The 20,570-nt window shown below is 46.3% G+C and overlaps 1 protein-coding gene across 2 annotated transcripts in view; it reads left to right on the forward strand.

The window, feature by feature from the left end:
* The window catches only part of LOC138521767 (E3 ubiquitin-protein ligase TRIM39-like), a 519,559-nt gene that overhangs the window by 449,384 nt on the left and 49,605 nt on the right, over positions 1–20,570 (forward strand). Inside the window, exon 8 of one of the 2 annotated variants that reach the window (XM_069634834.1) lies at positions 7,387–7,420. The exons of the other annotated variant lie outside the window; for it this stretch is intronic. Coding sequence (XP_069490935.1) covers positions 7,387–7,420 — 34 coding nt within the window. The remainder of the gene's footprint in view (positions 1–7,386; positions 7,421–20,570) is intronic. 2 annotated transcript variants of the gene reach the window in all.

Consider the following 20,570-nt stretch of genomic DNA (forward strand, 5'->3'; position numbering starts at 1 on the left):
ATCAATAATCCCCTCCATGTCGCCTTTGCCGCCTCCCAGTCTGTGCCCAGGTCCACTTCCCTCGTGTCATTTAGAAGGGAGAAATTCCTCAATCGCCCCCTCAAATTACTCCCTGAAGACTAGGTCCTTTCATAAGGATTCATTACATCTCCAGCGAGTTGCGTGCAGTCAACCCAACCATGATAAATCCATTGAGACCATATCGTGGGCCGACCAACTGATTGGATAAATCTCTGAACCCAAGGCCACCTCCCACAACTCCCGAGATACACAGGTAATCAATGGCGGTATAGATTCCATGTGGTGGGGAATAAAAAGTAAAGCCCCTCTCCTGAGGGTGGAAATGGTGCCACATATTCTGCAGGCCATGCAAATCTAGGCATGCCTGCAAACCTTCCCCTCCCACTGTTGGAGGTCTCCAATCCCCATACACCCAAGGAACTGCATGTCTATTGTGTAGTCTGCCCACATATTGAGGTCCCCCCTACCACTATTCTGTGCCCTGCAGCCTATTTCAAGACCCTTGCCAATATTGGCTTCATGAATTTCAACTGCCTATGATTTGGGGCATACAGCGTTACAAAAGTGAATCTCACTCTCTGAAGGAGACCCGAGACCAACAGTGCTCTCCCATCCACACTACTCCACAACCTCCCCTCTACCATCTGCAACCGCTTATGTAACAAGATGCCAACCCCACCCTTTCTGGAGTCCCCTGACACCCAAAACACCTGTCCAAGGAGACCACAAGGCACCACCCTTTCTTCACCCTTGACAGTCTCCTAGAGAAGAATATCCATCTCCCTCTTCCGAAATTCCCTAGCCACCAAGGATCTTTTAGTTGGCGAGTTGAGTCCCTGCACATTCAACATACAAAAATGCAAAGGGTCCGTTCTTCCCTCCTTGTTAAAGCCTGCCATTGCCACAACACCAATATGACCCAGAGCCACCACCACAAGCCCCCCACCCCCCGTTGGCCTCTACTTGGGTCGCACCAAACTCCACCTTCAGTTCCCCGATACCATGTCCTCCTAATCCCCAACTTCCCAGATCGCCTGTTCCCTCCCAGTTAACATCACTGGTCGAGTGCCGGACCACCATTAGGACCCGACCCACTGGGTCACCTGCACAATTTCCTCCAGGTTACAAGCCCTCCCTCAACGCCTCCCCAACTTAACACCTCTGTTCCCAATTGGACCCCTACTCTACACACCAAACACCCTCTCCCCCCAAATGACCCTCCCGTCCTAGTCTGTCTACCCAGATGAAGAACCTAGCTTGGGCAGAAAAGAAATACACCTCCGAAAAAGAAAAGCTGAATCCTCAAGTGTCTCCTGGAGGAGTAGAGTTCAGTTTCCTAAATGTCCTTGATCCGGGGACCCTGCGCCTATTGGGCTCCTTAATACGCCACTGCCTAGCTTCAGGCCCCTTTGGTCCATCCGCAGGCGATGACTCAGCTTCTCTGACCAACTCTCCGGTGACCCTCTGAATGTCCTCCTTTGTAGTCCGCTTGTATTGATAGCCATCTATCTCAAAGGAGATGGAAAAGGGAAACCCCCATATGTACCTCTTCCCCTTGCAAGTCGGCCATTTCGTCACCTACATTCTATTATCATTTCATCAAACAGTTTTCAGTTACATCATATGACTCATTACAAAATCACCACAGGAACAGCTGAAAATCTCTTCCCACCAACCCAAAACTCCAGGGATGCTTACTTCTGTACACAACCAAAAATACGATAAATGTGACTAACAGAACAGATGTCTATCATGGTGCCCATGTGCAAGCCAGCTCTACGACTTAAAACCGGTGACTCGCACATGTAGGTAGCTCTGTGATTTAGTCAGTGAGACGGCCCTCCCATCGCGCACCAGCGAACAATCCCCACAATGCTTCTTGTTTTGCTTCACCTGGGACCACCTCCCTGCCTCTTAACTCACTCCCCATTTACCAATTAGTGGGTCCCACTCCTAATGAAACACTCCCACTTGATTGTTCATGATTGCTGTTAGCTTCTCCGTTGTGTAGATGTCCCAAGTTTGTTCCCAGACCGCCCTGTTGGGAGGGCTCCCGGGGACTTCCATTTTTGCGCAGGCACAATCCTACCCACTCGTAGCATTGATTCCCACAGTCTAGGATACCTGGTCTCTCCACCCTCCGTTCGTGGGGGACTCCCTTTAAATTCTGAAGAGTGTCTAGAGCAAGGCGGATTACTGTGACATCTTTCATCCAACTTAGGATCTCCAACCAATAAATCTGAATCACTGGGCAGTGCCACCACATATGAAACCACGTGGCCCACTGTCCACAAGCCTGGGAGCAGAGCGGGAAGGATCCCCGAAATATCCTGGAGAGCTTAACCGAGACTCTATGCCATATATGGAAAATGTTAAATTGTGCTATAATGTGAACGTAAAGAGGTTCCCATGGAAGGCAATTTAAAAAATCTTGGACTGTCTCCTCATTAATTTTTTCCCCCAGCCAGTTCTCCCACCGTTGCTTGAAGTCCTATCTGTTCCCCCATCTCGGCTGTGATCATAGCCCTATATAGTCGTGAAAGGATAGCCTTCCAACCCTCTGCTGAAGCCACAACCAACTCGAATTGTGTCTAGTTCCTAGACAAGTTACCTTCCCACTTCATATAGGTGAGCAACCCTCTGACCCTACATCATCAGACAAGGCTTTGTAGCCTATGAAGGTGCCTTCTGCGAAACTGGCACGCCCATTCTATTCCCCTGTCCGACCAGATCTGGGAGTGTCAAACCTTTTTTCGTGAGGTCTATTGGGGGCCCCCACACCAAGGAAAGTGGGTACGGCCAGGAGGATGGGTTGTAATTAGTCTTCGATTCCTTCCATACTGCCCACATGACCCCTAGGCTTGGGTGAAGTCTTATACATAAGGGAATTGTCCGCCGCAGGCCCATAGATCATCTCTAATTTTCTTTGGGTGTAATGCAACGTCTTCACGGAAGGTCCAGTAGTTGCCCAGGTCGTCCCTCAAATGCTCTACCCTCACCCTCTACTGATCCGCCTTAAAATAGATGTGAAAGTCAGGGTAAGCAAATCCCTCTCCCCCTTTATCCCCAGTTAATGTTGGCGTTGGATGTTTAATCCTGGGGACCATCTTCTGCCAGACCAAACTGGCCAGCATGGACTTCAACTCCTGAAGATACTCCTCTGGGACCACCGTGGGCAGGCTCGAGAAGAGATAGACATCTATGCAGCACATTTAATTTTAACAAACCATCCTCCCATACCACAAGATCACCCGGGGAGCCCACCTCACCAAATCCTTTCTCAGTGTTGCAAGCATTGGGGTATAGTTCATGGAAAACAGCTCGGTCAGATCTCTGAAATTGACACACATCCCCGATATAGGCCTATATGAAGAACACTCCCCCGGCTTATGGATCAAGGCTGGAAGAGCCTCCCAATCTAACACCCTGTTTGTGGGGGGCCCAGAAGTGACCCAAACGTCTTGTAGAATTTAACTGAAAATCCATCATCCCCCGTCGTGGTTCCCAGCTTTAATCCCTTGATCGTAATGGCTACCCCCTCCACAGTAATCGGGCCATCTATTCCAGATGCTGCAAGGTCAGATAAACTCGGGATCTGTAGTGAACCAAGAAAGTGGGACACCAGCCCACTATCTCTGAAGTACTCAGATGAGTAAAAGGGCTTGTAAAACTTATAAAAGGCCTTTCCTATTGCCCCTAAATCGAAAATATGTTGACCCTCTGGATTGCAAATGCTATGGACTAGCTTAGGTTTCTGGGCCTCCCGCAGGCGACATTCCAAAACTATATCCGCCCTGTCACCTTTCTCATAATGCTTCTGCTTCCAAAAAGGTTAACTTCTTTTTCGTATCTTGGATCAGCAGGCTCTTTAGCTGCGTTTTGTACAGGTGCAGATGTGCTGCCCGTTGCAGATTTGGACCTCCCGCCCTAGCCCCCCCGGGCTAAGATTCTCAATCTTTGACCTCAGATCTGCTTCTTCCCTCTGTCTTTCGCTTCTTCTGGTTCCTAACCCTATCACCCCCACCCCAATAGTTGCCTTGAACCCTGCCTACACAAACCGTGGACTGTTGTCCCCCTATCATTGAACTCAAAGTATTCTTGTATGTGGGCTCGACGCATCTGCGCTAGCACCTTTATCCTTCAGCAGCAAATCATTGCACATCCACCTCCCGGAGGCCTGCGCACCCATCCCTCCACAAACACCACTCTGACAAGGTAGTGGTCCGACCGGGGGCAGGGTGATGGTAACAGAGTTGACTAATCCCTTCAGGGTTGCATCAACTAGGACTAAATTGATCCTGGAATAAGAGTCATGGACTCAGGAATAAAAAGCGAAGGGAGAATTCTCTTCTGGATTCAACATGAGGGAGTCTACAACATCCAGGTCAGTGTTAATGCTGTGAAACATCTTGGCCTGGCCTGGGACCACTCAGCGTGTGATGCACTCTCTCCCTTCGGGTGTTTCCTATCCCTCTATGGATCTAGAACCATATTAAAGTCGCCCCCAATTATCAGCTGTCCCTCAACAAACTGTTCCAATTCCTCTTTGAGGGTGGCCCAGAACGCAATCTGCCCCTCATTGGGTCAGTAGACAGGCACCCACAGTAAGTGGGCTACTCCTCAGTGACCCATTAACTGCAATGTATCTCCCCTCCGGGTCATGCAGCACATCCCGAACTAGAAGTCCAAGCATGGCTGCTACAACAATGGCTGGCCACCCCTCTTTTCTTGGTCGTGTCTGAGGCCTGGAACACTGCCCCAATACCCCTGGACTTCAGGCCTGGAAAACCCCTTCCAATCCAATGGGTTTCCTGTAAAAGAAGCAGGTCTAGTTTTGCTCTCTTAAATTCACAAAGTACGAGTGACCGCTTTGTGGGGGACTTTAAACCACTGACGTTGAGACCCCACCACCAAATAGACATTCACATCAACCAGCATACAGCATTACATTTCCCACAATGGTCACACCTGGACATCTGACATGTCACCAAAAGAAAAAAGCCAGGTTTCCACCCGACAGACTCCTCAAGCTCTGCAACCTGCCCCTCTGACCCCCAGTTGTCCAGTCCTGCCAAGTTACCATCACTGGCATAGGACCGAACCACCAGGAAAAGCCTGCTCCAACAGATCATATCAAATAAACTCAAACTCTGAAGAGCCCTCTTTCACCCCACACCCATCCACAACACCACTGCAGTTTCGGAGAGCTACACAACTCAACCATTGGCACCCTAATATTAGGCAAATCCCCCCCATTCCCCCAAGCAGCACCACTGTGTATTTGCCCCGTATTATATCAAGCATTACATGCCACAAATACAAACGGACAATCAGAACTTTACTCATTCCCTCCTTCCACAATCACCCAAGTCAAGGGCATCGCATGCTTAGTGCTCCATCTAAGAGCTCCCTCCCCTGTTTTGTGTGTGGACTTAAACCAGATAGGGCTAGTGCAACAGGTCATCTGCTTCAGCTCAAACACTTGACCCAGACGTTCTAGTGGCCAGTACCATTCATGAGTCTTCTGTCTGGGGGGGGGGTGAATTTTTTTTAACTTTCTGAAGCCTGGCACTATACGCCGCCTGCCCCCTTAACCTTCTGGAACAAAATCGTCCTGGGGTCCATGGTCTTCTGGAGGCTGCTCACCCGAAGGACTGATCAACTCATCCATGACCATCTGAATTTTGTCTTCCGTAATCAACTTAAATTTGTGACCATCCTATTCAAAGGAGATGGAGACGGGGAATCCCCAGCGATATCAGACCACCTTCTCATTGAACCAGTGGGTGAGGGGGGCATACATACGCTGTCTCGCCAGCGTGAAGGTCTTGGAAAACAGTCATCTTCTAGTCCCTCAAAGACACCGGACCCTCCCTCCTGGCCTTGTAAAGGATCTTTGTTTTCTCTTCATAATAGTGGCAGCATGACAACACTGACCCCAGGGGCCCATACCTCCCCCTCCCACCTGGTGTGCCCTGTCAATAGGTTTGGCCGTGGAATCCCCACCAAACAAGAGCTTTACCACCTTGAGGATAACTTTTTAAATCAGTTTCCCCCTCTTTCTACAGAATCCCAAACAAAGAGGTTATTCCGCCATTCAGGATTCTCAATCGCCCATTCTGAGTGGCATTTCCGATTCCCGTCTCTCAAGCTCGGAGAGCCACATGTCGATATGCACTTCCATCGTATCTAATGAAGTCTGATTGTTCAGGTTCTGTAATCTATTGTCAATTTTGTCCTCGCTTGCCAAGTGTCCAATACCTGCATATATCCGGGGTATCTTCTGAAGCAAAGCCACTGTCTTTTTTTGGTGGCAACCGGGTCAAGAGCAGACTCTGACATTGTCTCTGTTCCTGTGCCTGGCCCCAATGCAGGCGAGGGAGAGCTACCAAATTGGAACCTCTGCAAGGAGGACTTCCAGTCCATCCAAGTGCAGGGGGGAGTGGGGGGACCCAGTGGAATATCCACCAGCGATATCACCAAGTCTTTAACACAGGAAAACGCCACAGCCTAGGGCAGCCCCAATGTCCAATCGGGCTGGGTGTGCATGAGAAAATCAAACCTGCCCTCCGACCAGACCCTGGAGGTACAGTCCGCCTCCACCGTCAATCAGGGCAGCCAGGTACAGTATTCAACGTCCTCACCACTGGGCCAGGGCTACACAACAGCAAGGAGCTCCTCCCCGAGCCGCGTGGCAAACACCACCTCCAGCCCCATTTTATGCATGAGCTGTTGTCAACCAGGAATCTTCAGTACTCCAGGGGCGGGGCAGACAGACCGTGTCCCCAAGTCCACCATAGCAGTACACAATGGTGGCGCGAGTTATGGTTGCTTAGCTTACCATAAGTGGGGAATTTCTGGGGGTTTTTGGTTTTGTTATTCTAAGCATAGTATGGATAGGTTGTTTCTATTGCAAAGTAGCTGTAACGTTCCTGTAGCAAACGTTTTTGCACTGAAGTTGCTAGGTTGTTCTTGGGGCAACTGAAGCATAACGACCCTTCACCAACGTGTTTTCATTGAAGTTGATAGGTTTTTAGTAGGCCACTGTAACCAGACCCTTTCTTTAGTATAGTTTTTTCAGTAAAGGGGATAGGTTTGTAGTAGTGCAACTTAACAATAACGTCCCTTTAACAATGTTTTTTGTTAGTGAATTTCATAGGTTTTTAGTAGGGCACTGTAACCGGAACGCTGCTTTAGCATAGTGTTTTCTGTAAAGATGATAGCCGTTTGGTACTGCAACAGAACCAGAACGTCCCGTTAACTGTTTGTCACTGATTCCTTGGCTGCCTTCATGATGAACTTGTGGAAAGGCCACATTCTCTGGTTTATGTATCAATGTGTTCTACCCCTTACTTTTCCTTATAGTGTTGGTGTATCCAAGCAATTGCAGATGTACATGGTAAGTGTTGGTGAGTGTTTGCTCTTTTTGTGTTAACATTGCATGGTGAATCTGTGCCGCACAGTACTGGCCGAGATGACTGCAGATGAACAATATGGGTGTTTCCTAGGGAGACTGCACCTGGCTGGCGTATGTGCAATCACACTGCAAGTATCCGTAGGACTCAGTTAGTGGCCACATCTTCTAATGCACTTTTAAATAGTTGTGGGAGTGCACGTGTATCCGTTGTACAGCTATACCCATGCACAGGGCATCCTCTGTTTGCTGGTAACGCCGTCCCTGTCGCCAGCCCTACAGATTCATACGGTAGGCTACCGCATTTAAAGTACTCCTGCCGACTTACGTGAGTGGCTCTGCAAACCTACCAATGTATGGCTGCAGCACGCCTGGCTGTATGAGGCCCACTAGTAAACAAGGAACAGCAACCTGCCATGTATCGTGGGCGTGTTAAATGTCGCATTAATTTGATTGATGTGCTGCTTGCCTTTCCATGACCTGTGAAACAGACCCACTGTCTGTCAAGAGGTCGCCTGCGGGTCTTACAGTTGAAGAAAACCTGTAACTGCAGGTGTGACAGTTTGTAGTGAGTCTGCAAAATGGCAAAGCTGGTACGGCTTGGTCATGCACATACTAGTGCATGTAAAGGCAAGTAAGCAAACAGCAGAATTTTCAGAGCGCAAACAATGTCAGTGGTGGTTAGAAGTACTGTAGCCGCGTGTTTTCCGCATTGTTGTACACATTCTTGTATTTTAGAATGTATGCATCTCTGTGAATGCTACTCCTACGGCTAATAGCGTAGTATGAAGTGCTTGTACTGCATGTGACAACTGAAATGGAAGCACAAGGGACCAGTGGGCAGTGTACCGCCCTTCCGACAATGCAGTAGGGTTATTTCATGTACAGCATTTTCCACATCTGCTGTGGCCAACAGGGGCACTCCTCTCTAAAACATACTTGCAGACAATATGCTGCACTACAGACCCTTACCCGGCAAAGGGCATTGTATTATGCATGTCCTGCAATGCGCTACTCTACAGAGGGGAAGGTACTTGGAAGTGCATAGGAAGGGTCCGTCCGGGAGCATGACGATGACTGGCGCCTATGTAGGTGAGGGCCACCAAATATTTCTGTGTCCCAGCACGTCCCCTTAGTATCCATGCAGGTGCTGCTCCTCCCGTACCGGTCCTTGCCTGCCGTTCCTTCTGTGACGTGTGTTAGAAGACCAAAATAAATGGAAATGAACTGCGAAAAGAAAAAAGGGGAATAAAAAAAGCTAATTTCAGAGAACAATGGAATTGCCAATGAACGGATGCAGGGCGGGGCGCACTGTATACGCTCCACACAATGCGCAAAATCAAGGGAGGCATGGCACTGTGCAAAAGAGGTTTCTTTACGTGTTGCAGAGCATTTTGAAGAGTTTAAGCGCGTAACACTTAATACAAACATTCTTCCACTACTTTCAAGAAGGGCAGCAAGGCAATTTGGATGGGCTGTGCAGAAATCGGGATGGCAGGAATAGTAAGATGACCGTTATTGGTGGGGAAAACTGCTGTGAAACGTCATATTCCTATGTGTGAAGTACGCCATTGGTGCATGGATAAAGGCACAAATAGACATCTTTGCAATGTACCACGCTTTCTCCATTTGCGGACCAAATGAAAAATAACACAGCCACATCGGTGTCTGGGTAATGCGATACAAAGTTATGCAGGAGATCGGAAACGAACGCATGACTTGGGCAAGTGCTTCCTTCATCGCAAACGGCACTGAAACTCGTGTAACATGCTGTGAATTTCCCCTCCACTATGAACAATAATGTCGGCATGATTGCACGTCACCGAGTGTCAAAGACAAACCAAAATCAGTCACTTTATTGTAGGTACTCCATAGCACTACACATCCACATGATGGAATCCAAAATGAGCAGCCACTGCAGTGTTTTCCATTCACTTTCAATCAATGTATTGCAAACTCCCCCAAAACCTGCACGCTGTGGCTCGTAAAACAGTCATACCCGCACATTCTGCATTTCTGTCGACAAATACACTGTGTACCACAGTCTGTGCCCAACACACCACACCCAGAAACCTTACTGACCAGTCCCGTAGCCTCTACAGGCCCATTTCTATGGCCATCATCTGCAAAAGGGGAGTATCTAACACGTGCCACCTTGCAACGGTCGTGATGTCCGTGGACTTTTCGTGCTGTGCGCACGCGGGAGTCGGGGGGGTGAATTAACTTTCAACCAGGGTAGGGAACGTCGTTAGTTGTGGTGGCTCTGAAAAGAGCCTTTTTTAAAGTTTTTTTTTTTAAAAGGTGCTTCCATAGAAACACCTTTTTTTGCAGTTTGTATAAGTATTTTGGGGTTTTGTAAATCAGCTCACAGTGCAGCCTGTAGACTGTGAAACAAAATGTCATTGCCACTGGTCGACAAAGACATGCCATTTGCTTTGAAAAGGTTTATATATTGAGAACCAATGTTCCGATTCTCACAGGAGAACATCCCAGCAGCACTCAAGAAATCGCACATGCTTCTGTTGATGAGACCCCTTCTGACCTCTGGCTGGCGACAGGAATCATTGGAATAGTCCCATACCATTCTCTGTGGTATACATGAGAAAAGCACCTTGGCAGTTGGGAAAAATGCACTGCACTGCTTTCATCATCTTCAGTTGACGGTACACACAGGAACAAGGCATGGCACCCAAAAGAAGGCTACAAAGTGCACGACCACAAAATGTACAGTTGCAGAAGTGGCCATGCGTCGACATTCTGCAAGCACTCCGCCGAAACAGCATGCTTCGACACTGCACCACAAAGCCTCCACTCCCTCCAAATTGAAATTGGCACAAAAGCCTTTTTGGAGGGCATACAGGAACAGATCTTCCACAAAGGCATCACCCATGACGAAAACTGCATCTTGCCATGTTTGCCAGCCGCACTACACACATTAATGATTGCCACCCTTTCCTGTGAGGCACACCCTGATTGGACATTTCCCACAGTCCCATTGGCCAGCAGTGTGAGAAGCGCAGAATGTGGCATATGCCCTTGCCCAAGTACTGCGAGGGCCGCGCCCCAGTGAAGCAGGAGGAGTCCTTATCCCTATTGGTGCCCTTGCCTGTGATGCACACACTGAGCACCTGATTGGACAATGCCCACAGTCCCATTTCCATTGGCCAGCATGGTGAGAAGCACAGAATGTGGCATGTTTGCGTCCCCAAGTACCACAAGGGCCACGCCCAGTAAAGCAGGACTCCTCCTCCTTCGCTGTGCACTATTTCTTGTCCAACACTACCTCATTTGGGACTGTTAAATAGTCACACACGCATCCACCAATGACATTCAAGATATTATTTTTATTTTTTTATTTATTTATTTATTTGCATTTGTTAAGCGCACTTGCAGCCCATGAGGCATCGAGGCGCTGTTACAGAGGAAACACAGATTAAGATTAGATTTTTTATTTGTCTTAGTTACGTATTTATAACGCGCTTAAACACTCGGAGGTTTCTAAGCGCGGACCCGGGGATCGAACCTGTTGTGGCTTTGTCGTCTTGCTTCCAAGACGCGCACGCTGCCGCTGTGCTATCCTCCCGGGATACGCAGCATCGTACGCTGTCACTTCTGTACAACACTTCATATGTACTGTTTCACATTAAGCCTCCAAGTGGTGTCATTGTAAAACATGTGCAGTAGCAAGTTCAGTAAAATAATACAAAATGTGTGCATCAACATTCATCCATGTGAGCACCCATCACCACAAACTGGAGGTATGAATATTATTTCTGCAAAATGGGTACAACTCTGTTATAAGTACCTGTGCGCATGGTATGTGCCACTGAGCGTCCATTACGTTCGTAAAAATGTAAATGTTTTTTTTCTTCCATCCACTGTTATATTGCAACAGGAAGTCTCTTCTTTCCTTCTGACAATAGTATGAATGTTCCTTCCCATTAACCCATGTCTTAGAGAAATAGTAAAAATGTGGCTTCAATACCAGCACTGAATGTATATTAGAAAGTAAAACCAGGTCCGACAACCTCACTGTCTCCCCAGCTGTGGTTGTCTGTAGGCTGCACTATTGCAACAGCCTCAGTCGAAATGTGCCTCCTTCTGCTCTACACCCTCTCCAAATCATCCAGGAGAGACTGTGCACCTTGCCCTTGGCCTCAAGCCCAAGCCCAGGGATGGTATCTCTCCTGGACTGAAATGTCTGCACTGGCTCCCAGTACCTGCGAGCAATAAGGTGAAAGCCCTCTTCATTATGCACAAGGCCTTCTGGGCCCTGGGGCTTCAATACCGGCAAGTCGCTTTGTAAATATGTACATGCTCAAGCTCTTCCCTCCTCTGCCTCCAACTCCTCAGGATCCCTCGCTTCTGCAAGCAACCACTTGGTGGTAGATCTTTCTTTGGCTGGGGCCTTCCTCTGCAATAGCCTCCCTGAAACTTGACAACCATCGCTGGTTCCAGAAGCAACTGAAAATCTTTCTCTTTGCCCCTGCTCTTGCTCCTCCTCTCCTCTGCTGACTTACTGCCTGAAACTGATTCTGCACTGGTTACCTGGCCACCCTCTGTCGGCCCAGGTCCACCTCCCCCCGCCAGTTGTACCCCTGCACTGCCTTTCTGGCAAACACCTCACTTGGGGGCTGTTTGCTGTATCGCTAACAGTTCCACCACCTCCAGATGTATGCACCTATCCTTGCACTTGCCACCATCAGGCCGTATTTTCACTTGACATTTTTTCTTCTTCACATGTACTGCACTTTCGCCTCCCCATGCACTTGGTCGATCTGAGTGCCAACTGGCCTAGCAGGTTTGTCTGTCTCCCCTCTGTTCCCCCCCTTCCCTTGCCTCACACCTTGCACAACTAGTGTATAGGCGCATTGTAAATGGCCTATCCTACAATTTGACATCATATCATACCCACATTGCATTCATAACAGGATGCCTACCACTTACCTTGTGCACTTCATAGGTTTTTATTTTCTGCAGTGCCGCACTTACGACAATCGTTTAAAAAAATGATTGAAGTTGGTAACATGCATTCAGTGGTGCTTTTGTGCAAACAAGTACTTGCACTGCATGCATACAAACAGGATGCCTGCCCCTTACCTTGCACACTTCCACCATGGGCTTCTGCACTTCTTTGTACAAAGAGACCTTCTGCCAAAGTTTTTGCTCACACCACAACCACAAACCTTATTGAGCAACGCCTTAGTCTCCACAGTCCCATTTCCATGGCTCCCATCCTGCAAAATAGCTGGATGTGGCACGTGTAATTCTGAAACTACCACAGAAACCGCAGAGTTTTTGTGCTGGGGGATTGGAGGGAGTGGGCAGTGTGTGATACAGAGTAGGGGTTTGGGTCTTTAGTACTGTCTGAAAAGTTTTTTTTTTTTGTCCTGTTTTTGATATGTATGTGCTTGCATACAATGTTGTAACGCTCACCCGGCTCCCACGGAGGTGCTGGTCTAGTCTGGGTTGCTGTGACCTCTTCTAAGGTGATGCGCAGGGTTCGGAAGACGGTCTGGACCGGGCCCCCAAATCTGGCTTGTCTGGCTCGCAGAAGTATCCTTCTGTAGGCGAAAATAGGGGATTAACTGTCTGCGGGGTAATGCAATCGGCCTCCCACTCTCCCCTCTCACCCTCCTTGAAACCCTTCTGTGATTCCCCGTAGCGTCTCACCTTAGGGTCTGGAAGGACGAGCTCTCCATCCTGCTTCTGATGCAGGGGCGCGTTGGTATCCAGTTACTTCACTGGATTTTCGGATTGGTGAGAACCAAGCTTGCTTGGCTTCCAGGTAAGTTTTTTGATAAGAGGTTCCCCTTGTGTCCATGCATTAATGTACTAATGCTAGTGTCTTTTTCCCCATAGGGGCCGGGGTACGGAATGCCAGCGAACAGGCACCGACCCGAGATGTGAAATCCTTGTAGAAATCAGGTAAGTCTTTAATGAGTGTTTTTGGTAATGTCTTTTTATTCGTTCATTAACGCTGATTTCCTTTTTCCCTTTAGGGGCCGGGGTCCGGAAATGCCAGGATGCAGCGCGGACCCGAAATGAAGAGGGAATGAATCAACAGGTAAGTCTTAACATGGAGATTTAGCTTTCCGTATTCCCTTCTCTCTCACCTTTTTGTTCTTGCCTTTTTCTCCCTAATTGCTGGGGCGTGACTGCGAATCCGGATGGTCGCTGCTGAACATGGAGGCGCCCTGGAAAGGCGAGTGGAAAGCGGCGCTGCAGCGATCGTCGCGATGAGCTTTTAAATAAAAGTCTTCCTTTTCAGGATTGTTGGCGAGATGTCTCCGGATTTAGCAGGTAAGGACTTTTCCTTCTTCTGTTCTCTTCTTCTCTTCCTTTGCAGGCGATCCAGGACGCTGGCAGGTGTGGCAGAAGTCAGGATGCAGGAGCAGACACGGTGAGTGTCCAGCTGCTAGATGCAGAACAACGCGAAGCACGTGTGGCTGTTCGGGTGGGGTTTAAATAGCCTTGGAAGAAGTTCCAGGTATGTATCCTTCCCCGACCACGCCCGGATGGTATATTAGTCCCACAGGTAAAGTAGTTCCCTTCAGGCCTCAAGGAGGCCGGGATCCTGCAGCATGGTCTGCATCAGGTAAGTGCACCCAAGCACTCCCATAATGAGTCTGGCGCCATAGGCGCCAGGATACTGTCCAAAGGGCCCCTACATGGGGTTGCTGGGTCTTTCCTTGGGGACTGGATGTCGGCTTTCGGGGACGCAGGGCTTGAACCGGCTCCCCGGGAGCGGGCATCATGACAAATGTTTTTTTTATCTCTTTCGATGCATGTGTTTGCTTCTTCTCCTGACATTTTTGCCGACTGAAGGTGAACGCTTCTCTTTTATTTCTACAGGTTTCTCTGCAACGCTTTGTGCATAGTGGCAAACAAAACAGCATTGTCAATGGGGGTAAAATAAATGCCATTTCCTTGAAACCACTGCAAATCTTGCTCGTTAATGCTGTCATAGTCGGTGCAGAACATCCCAGCACTGCACATAAAGTCACACATGCTTCTGTTTATGAAACACCTCCCGACCTCTGGCTGTGAACAAATTACACCGGCATGGTCCCATGCTCCCCCCCCCCCCCCCCGTTGGTGGTATGGCTGAGAAAATCAACTTGGCAGTGGGAAAAATCTGCATCACTGCTGTCATCTTCTTGAGGTGATGGAGCAAACGGGAGCATGACATGTACCCCAAATGTAGTGCTCCATAATGCACGACGACTACATCAACAGTACCGACAGAGGCCACACATGTACAAAGGAGAACAATGGCACCGAAACCCCACACATAGACTGTGCCCCAAAAAGCCTCCACTCCTTCCAACTGAAGGTTAGCAAAGCCTCTTTCCACGGCATACCTGTGCAGATCTTGCACAAAGGTATCACCCACGATGAGCACTCTGCGTCTCTCCATCTCTACCAACCTCGCTGCATCGACTTTTGGGGAATGATATCACCGCCCCTTCCCGTCAACCACACCCTCGACACCTGATTGGGTAAATCCCACAGTTCCATTTCCATGCCCACCATCCTTAAAAGGGCAGGATGTGGCACATGCGCGTTTCCAGCTAGTGTGGCAGGGACAGTCCTTTTTCCCTTTCCACTCCAGCCATGCATGCAAGGCGCTATGCCCTCACCACAGAACACACCATAGTACACGCTATGTTTAAATGCTCTTGTCATGTGCACTGCACTCCCCATCTGCAATTGATGCCTGCCAGCTTTCACCCTGGGCACATATTTGCATGCATGGCTGCATAACATTGTGTTGGGTGTGCTGAACGGTATGTAGGGGGATGTGTACATTAACCATAGTTTACATGTGTGCTGCTGAGCACGTCCTTTCATGCTGCAATATCTTAAAGCACTCCCTAAAGCAAGGGGCTTGTAAGGGCCAAACCATGAGAAATGCACATGGTGATATTTGGCTCCCTATTGTGCAACAGGGGCAATGATGTACACCATATGCTAATTTACGCATACCAGCTGACTTCTGCTGGTCTACAAAGTCTACAATGTCCTCCACAACCATTGTGTAAAAGTCACCAACTTCAAATGAATGACCACTGCATGGCTGCATTATGTTGTGGTTGCTGTGATGAAGGCCTAGGCTGTTATTTTTTATTTGTATAGCGCTGCAGCCTGCAGGCATCGGAGCGCTTTCCCTAGAGACAGGGAAACATGGTGACAGGACAACAATTGGGTGTGGGTGTATCAGTTTAAGGTGCTCAATTTAGTGCGTGATTATTTGAATAGGAAGGTTTTCAGTTTCTTTTTAAAGCATTGCAGGTTTGTTTCTGTTCTTAGGGACTCGGGTAGAATGTTCCATTTTGCTTTGGTTGGGAATGCCCTACCTAAGCCGGTAGTTTTTTTAGATGGCTTGGCCTGTAGAAGTCCTTTATTCATGGATCTGTGGTTTCGAATTGGTTTGTATCTCTTGAATTGTTTTTGGAGGTATGTTGGACCATTTCCATTTGTGGAGCGGTGAACCAACATCAGGGATTTCAATGTAATTCGTTCATCTATGGCTAGCCAATGCAGGTCCCTCCTTTTTCCTGTGATGTGGTCCCTCTTTATTTTGCTGGTGATGGTTATGACCGTGTTCCGGATCACCTGGCACTGATTTATGCATTTTTTAATGGCTCCCAGCATTTGTGCATTTCCATAATCTAATCTTGAGAGAATAGTGGCTCTAGCTATGGTTGTGCTGTTTTGCTTATTTAAAAGGGGTCTGATTTTCCTCAGGAGTTTTTGGTAGTATTGACAATTTCTTTTCAAGTATGCTACCTGGGCTTCAGCTCCAAGTGATTCCTGCATGTATATTCCTAGTATTTTAACTTTTTCTGCCACCATAATTGGTGTTTCCTCGATGTTAAATGTAGCGTAAACTGGACTGAGTTTTTCTGTCTTGAGGTGAGCCAAAGATCATAAACTCAGTTTTAGTGCCATTGAGGGAAATCCAGTTAGCCTTCATCCAGGCTATGATGGTGTTGTAAATGAGTGTTTGTTTTTTGCTGTCTTAGTTCTAATCTCCACTGAGTTCGAACACTAACTGTGTTGTCAGCAAAGTTCGTAAAAAATATGCCAAGTTGGGTTAGCAAAGTGCATAGGCACCGTAGGTACAAATTAAACAGTGGGGAGAAGCTGGCCCCTTGTGGGAGGCCACAATCCACAAGTTTAGTTGTTGATGCGTGATTTCCCCAAATTATTTTGGATTGTCTGTCTTGGAGAAAAGATGTGTGTGTATATATAGAAAGTGCCACAAAAACAGCTACCCGCCTACACACGTACTAGGTGTGTCTAGTTGCAAAAACTGCTATCTTTCATATCAATCAAATTATGCCGACAGAGAAAATAGAGATCTACATATTTTAATTTGTAAATACAAAACACTCAAAAGTTTTTGTTAAAGACAAAATGCATTGTTTACGCATATCACATAAAATACATTCAGTGAAAACCATTTCTTTAGACTAAACGCAGCTATGTTTTTATGATGTGAGTTTAGTAAGGGTGTGAGGTGAACATATTGCTATTTCATATATCCTCCACTCGTAATTAATTTTTCCTTGACTCTTTCGACACAGAAAAACGTATTTCTGGGTCCTAACAGCAGTAGTTAAAAAGAAACACTCTATAGCCAAATTAATATGCTATTAGACGGGTGTTGGACCAGTCTTCAGGATGTTGTATGATGACACCAGGAAATGGGTATCGAAAGGTGGCTCATTAGTTGATGGCCTTCACTTATGACAATCTAAAAACTAAAACTAAAAACTGTGTTGGTAACATAGTAAAAAACTAAAGAGTGTATCTCTATTGGTGTGCACATGCAACAATTTCCACTAACCTTTTTATTGCTTAACAGACGTGTGTGGCCTCGAGTGGAGTGAGATTGGGGCGATTTTCAATTGCCCAAACTGTGGATCCTGAGTCATCAAAACTGAAAGAATGAATAAGCCGTGAGTGCTTATATTAACAATTTCCTGGCACGGTATAGTTTGTTGCGCAAAAGTTTTTTGCAGTCATTAGTCAATAACATCATTGCAGAGAACAACCTTCTGTCTATTTTAGAAAAACCAACAATCTGAACCTACAGTGTTGTTCATCACTTATCGTGCGAACCGTCAACCAAAACCCCAGATATATTTTTTACTTAGAACTTTGTTATCAGTTCAAGACCGAATGTGTGTTTTAAGGATTTTGAAATTAATTATTGCGCATCCTGGCCAATTGTAATTGAATAAATGAATGAATACCTGCAGGTGAGACAAGACTTGCTCTCGCGTTGTCTTAAGCGACAGCAGATGCGGCTTTTGCATGTATTGGCAAAATATTTGGCGGTTGTCCATTCTGCAAATATAAATTCTTGGATTTAGCGACCTTAAATTAGCGATGCAATCCACTGGCGTCACACAAATACATACTATCTCTTGCGCAAACGTTCATGCGCTTACCTTTGCAATTTCTTGTATCCATTGCTCTCGGTTTTACACACGGTGTACTCCTCGCGGCCGTGTCAACCTGTGGCTGCCGGCTATAACTTTAATTTAATGCCAGAGACTAGACCTTGTGCTGTAAAGCAACATGGGTCATTGCGCCCGCCATCTTAAAATGTGGCATTTCTGAAATAGCATTGGCCGTATCTTTAAGTGTGTATCAGAAGAGGAAAAGTGTAAATATATGGGTTGAGATAGCCATTAGTTTCAAAAAGGTACGTCAAGTCCAGGTCTTATTGAACTAAACGTGCAAGCCAATCAAGCACATTTTACTGTGCCTGCATCATGTATTCATTCCAAAGGCATTTAGTGTACAATTTTGACATTCTTTGTCGTACTGATGAAGTAAATGGCTCGGATCTGGTGGCAGGGTCTCAACAACATTGTGAAATAAAAAGTCATTTGTGGAGAAACAGACTCCATTCGATCCCAACATTGAGACCGGCCTGGACAGTATTGAGATCATAGATCCATTTTCGTTTCAATTGTCTTAACTTACGATCTCGGTCACCTCCCCAAGGGTGGGATGGCACTGATTGAATTATAAACCACTTTATATCTTCTTTGGTGTGTTTAGCCTTGACAAAATGGGCTACTAGAGGTTTTTCAGGCACTGAGTTTTTGACACACAACCGATGTTCGCAGATTCTCTGCTTAATGGGTCTCTGTCTTGCCAAAATATAGTAGCCCACATGGGCATTTGATTGCAATACTTCATGGGCAATTTATGCAATTTGTAAAGCTTTTTAGGTGCCAAATGCAGCCATTCAAATTGACGTTTTTAAATTCTTAGTCAAACGACACACTGAGCAGTTCCTGCATTTAAAGTGTCCACTAACTGGTGGGAGATGCCATAATGTTGTCTGTTTCGAACCAGAAGGTGTTTTCAAAACTGTGTGTGCACCAATTTATCACGTAAATTGGGCATACGTATGAATGCAAAACGTGATTTTTGCAAAATATAGATGTCAGTTTGAGTTAAGGGCCAGTTCTTCAATATGCAGCGACGGAGGTCATTGCTAATTGGGGAATAGGTAGAGACCCATGTGATTTTATCCTCTTGGACTCTACATTATTTCTCCAAACACTGGTCTCTGTTGGTGTTACGTGCCCTTTTCATTGATCATCGGATGATATGTGGTGGGTATCCCCGTTCTTTGAGTCTTAATGATACATTTTTACTATTGCTATCAAAATCTTTTTGTTGAGCAATTTCGTCTGATACGTAAAAATTGGCCAAAAGGAAGATTTTCTCGCAGCGATTGTGGATGGAAACTTTTGAACGATAGCAATGTATTCTTCTCAGTTGGTTTCTTATATAGAGTAGTGCTTAGATTTCTCAAGGGTGTTTTGTGGATCTCTAGATCTAAAAAGGCTATTTTTATGTGGTCAAAATTCATAGTGAACTTGATACATGGATCTTGTAGATTAAGCCATACAAGGAAATCTGCCAGAGTTGTTTCACTGCCATGCCACAAAAGGAACACATCTATATAACAATGCCCAGCTTTAATTTGCATTTTAAAGGGATTATTTTCATGGTACACAGATTTTAGTTCTAAATTGTCCATGAATAAATTTGCTAGATTGGGGGCAAAGGTCGCACCCATGCTAGTCCCGTGTAGCTGTTGGTAAAATATATCTTCCACCATGAAAAAGTTATTAATCGAATGCATTAACATATAAACTCCGAAGGGACTGTCTTGTCTCTTCTTGTTTCAATATAGGAATGTATAATTTCAATGCATTGTAATTGGGGAATTCTGAGTATAGCGATTCCACATCTGATGTGACCAAAATATCACTCGGATCAAGGTTAACAATTTTGATCATATTGGTAGTATCCTGGACATATGATCGCATTTTCAGCACAAAAGGTCTAAGGAACAAGTCTATATAGATAGACAATGGTTCAAGTAGAGAACCAATAACAGCTACAATAGGGCGCCCTGGTGGTTTAATGGCGTCCTTATGTATTTTGGGGAGACAGTACAGGGCTGGAATAGTGGGATGACTTTTGATAAAGACCTTTTCATCCTCATCTATCCAGCCTTCATGTAATGCATGTAACAAAAGACTGTTCATTTTATCCCATATGGTGTTAGTTGGATTCCCCGGGAGCTGTCTATAGAACATTTTTGTTTTCCAGTTGTTTATTGACTTCAGTTTTGTATTGCTGAGTGTCCCATAATACTACTCCTCCGCCTTTGTACACCGGTTTGATGACAAATAAATCCTTGGTTTCCAAACCAGTGAGAGCTAGTTTTTCTTTTTTAGAGAGATTGTTAATACATGGTTTTTTAAAAAAAAAAATTTTAACAAGTGTTTTCATCTCTCAAAGCACTTTTTTTTCTCAAAACTAATGATCTCAGGTGAGATCATCGATGACAGCGGAACAAATGAAGGTGGCTTAAGGCCTGTGGCACTTGATGTTTTTTGAATTGTGGGGTCTTTATCACATAAAAAATATTTTAGTCTTACAATGCGAAAAAAGTTACGCATCTCGATTTCAGTTTGAAACAAGTCGGCACTATTGGTAGGCACGAACGATAAGCCTTTACTTAACAGGCTAATTTCAATCGGAGTGAGATTGTGTTTACTTAGGTTAAAGATCGGAATCCCCAGGGTCA

Source organism: Ambystoma mexicanum, chromosome 13, assembly GCF_040938575.1.
Source record: "Ambystoma mexicanum isolate Mex_15411 chromosome 13, UKY_AmexF1_1, whole genome shotgun sequence".
Taxonomy (NCBI): Eukaryota; Metazoa; Chordata; class Amphibia; order Caudata; family Ambystomatidae; genus Ambystoma; species Ambystoma mexicanum.